The following is a 2,347-nucleotide window of genomic DNA, read 5'->3' as shown; positions in this document are numbered from 1 at the left end:
GAAAAGAAAGAAAGAAAGAAAGAAAGAAAGAAAGAAAGAAAGAAAGAAAGAAAGAAAGAAAGAAAGAAAGAAAGAAAGAAAGAAAAGGAAAGGAAAGTATTGATGCATTCTTCATGAAGGCCAGTAGGCATGTGATGGACACTTAGATGATCTGACTCCTGACAGGCCAAGAAACAGCTCTTTTTAAATCAGATTAGATTTAGGCCAGGAGAATTCAGGCTCTCTCTTCTACTTTACAAGAATTGCTGTTTTCTTTCTTATGATGCATTCAAAATCTGACAAAATGACCTTCAAGAGCTCTGTGAAAAAGCGTACCTGTGGCAGAGGTGATGTGGCAGCAGTTACACTAAAAGCTAATTCATCCAGTTTGCAGAATTTGTTCCAACTTTTTTTTTCAATTTGATTTGGAAAGCCACAGACCACAAGTAGCATTTAGCAAACATCCATATTGCTAAGAGGCAGGCACAGGCTCTTTTATGGGTGTTTATGAATGCAGATGTGACTGTTCATAAATGTAGTGATGAATACTAGAACAGTGAATGCTTTCTATACTGCAATGGTATCTTCCATGTAATGACTCCAAATACATTTATAAATGGTGTCAAATCTCTCTCCACACTGGCTATAAGAAGAAGAGAAGACTGGGACACAGAAGCTGTGTGCAGATGACTGAATAAAGCAGAAGGCTCTTGGTGCACTTCTGCAGGATGGTGGTGTGCCCCAGGGCATGTCCATGTGCTAAACTCTCCTCTCCCTGAAGAGGAGTGGGCAAGCACTGAAGGCGAGCAGTTTCTGCTGGTACCCGGGAGAACTACGATGGGCATGGGCTGAGCCAGTGCCCCGGAGGACACGGGTGATACCGCAGTGCAGGATCAGGGGTTGCCTCCATTTAATACAGCCAGGCAGACTGGCTATTTGGATTGTGTGCACACACAGAAATTGTGGCAGAAGTAGGAGCTGACCAACCAGTCATTTATACATTTTCTGGAAATTTCAAAATACTACTGCAAGTTTGCAGAAAATAAATAAAACTTCCAGTAATTCCATGTAACATGAGAGTCACTGCTGTCCGCTGACTACCGGGAGGAATTAAGGCTGTCATTTTCAGTCAACATACACACACAAAACCAAATAACTCTCTGTTTATTCCATACTGTACATAGTTTGATCTTGTCTTCTGTCAAGAGGTCTGCAGAAAAACTTTACCAAAGCTCTTGTTAAATGAACCCCTGCTCAGGCAGTCATTCACCTCCAGGTCCAATTCTTCATGGGTCAGGCGATCCAGCAGCTCCATGTGGGACCTTAATAAAACATTCCAGAAAAGCTTCAGGGACACACAGGCATTAAAGGTTGTTAACAGCACTATAATTAAAAACAAATTAACAGGAAATCTGAAATTGCCTTAAGAATTGTTCCTGTCTTGTGTCACATCTCATAAATCTCAAATTACCTTTGAAATTTGACTCAGTATTTCAGAATCACTGCAAGATCAACAAACCACTACAGAGTAGTTAAAAACCTACAAAATTTGCTTCCTTAGCACGAAGACCAGAGGATATCTTTGACACTCTCATAGCACTGACACTTTTAAAACTCTTTATTTACTTCAGAGGAAAGGAACAGCACAAGAGAAGATGGTTCAGTAGCTGTCCTTGTATTTATAGTGAATATTTCTCAGTTATGACTGTTGCTTTCTGATGAACTTGAAACAAGTTAACCCTTTTTAGCTTAGGTACTGTCTGCATCCTTCTTTAGTCAGGTGTTTATTATAAAACCTAGATAATTATTAAATGAAATTTCTTACAAAAAGAGTATGGATTGAACTTCCCAGCATTTTAGAAAAGGCTATGCTTAATGTTTTAAACTATTCCTTCTTATAATAACACATTTTTTAATAAAGCTGGGCCAGAGGAGCTTTATAAGATATTGACTCCATAGAGAACCTGAAATTTGCTTCAAAATCAATTATGAACCAATAGATATATGTTGATGAAACTATAGATATCTATTATATGCTCACCAATTTAAAAGATAACGACAGAATTTGGTTTTGCAGGAAAACAAAATTTAAATTCAGAGTGTCAAGATGGCTATGGTTTCATTAAAAGCCTGATGCTATCAGATTATTTCCTTAAAAGCTCCAAACCTGTGGAAAAGTAATTATGTGATGATCTCAACTTGTATTTAAAAACAATGCAATTGTCCAGCCCCCTCACCCGGCTGCAGAGGAAAGCTAGAAAATGTTTCCCAAGTGTATTCTAGAGACTCCAAACCTGAGGCAAATAAAAGAGCCCATAGATAATAGACTTTAAAATTCCAGGTCTTTGTGAACTCATCTTACAGGTTT

At 38.3% G+C, this 2,347-nt stretch overlaps 1 protein-coding gene across 1 annotated transcript in view; it reads right to left on the bottom strand.

Moving 5' to 3' along the window:
* LAMA1 (laminin subunit alpha 1) overlaps positions 1 to 1,294 on the bottom strand; it is a 124,353-nt gene extending 123,059 nt beyond the window's left edge. The window contains exon 1 of the mRNA XM_026841437.1: positions 1,207 to 1,294. Coding sequence (XP_026697238.1) covers positions 1,207 to 1,294 — 88 coding nt within the window. The remainder of the gene's footprint in view (positions 1 to 1,206) is intronic.
* Positions 1,295 to 2,347: the final 1,053 nt, after the last annotated feature.

Source organism: Athene cunicularia, assembly GCF_003259725.1.
Source record: "Athene cunicularia isolate RWA chromosome 2 unlocalized genomic scaffold, athCun1 chr2_part1, whole genome shotgun sequence".
Classification (NCBI taxonomy): Eukaryota; Metazoa; Chordata; class Aves; order Strigiformes; family Strigidae; genus Athene; species Athene cunicularia.
The sequence above is the reverse complement of the archived record's forward strand: the minus strand, read 5'-3'. Positions and strand labels throughout refer to the sequence as shown.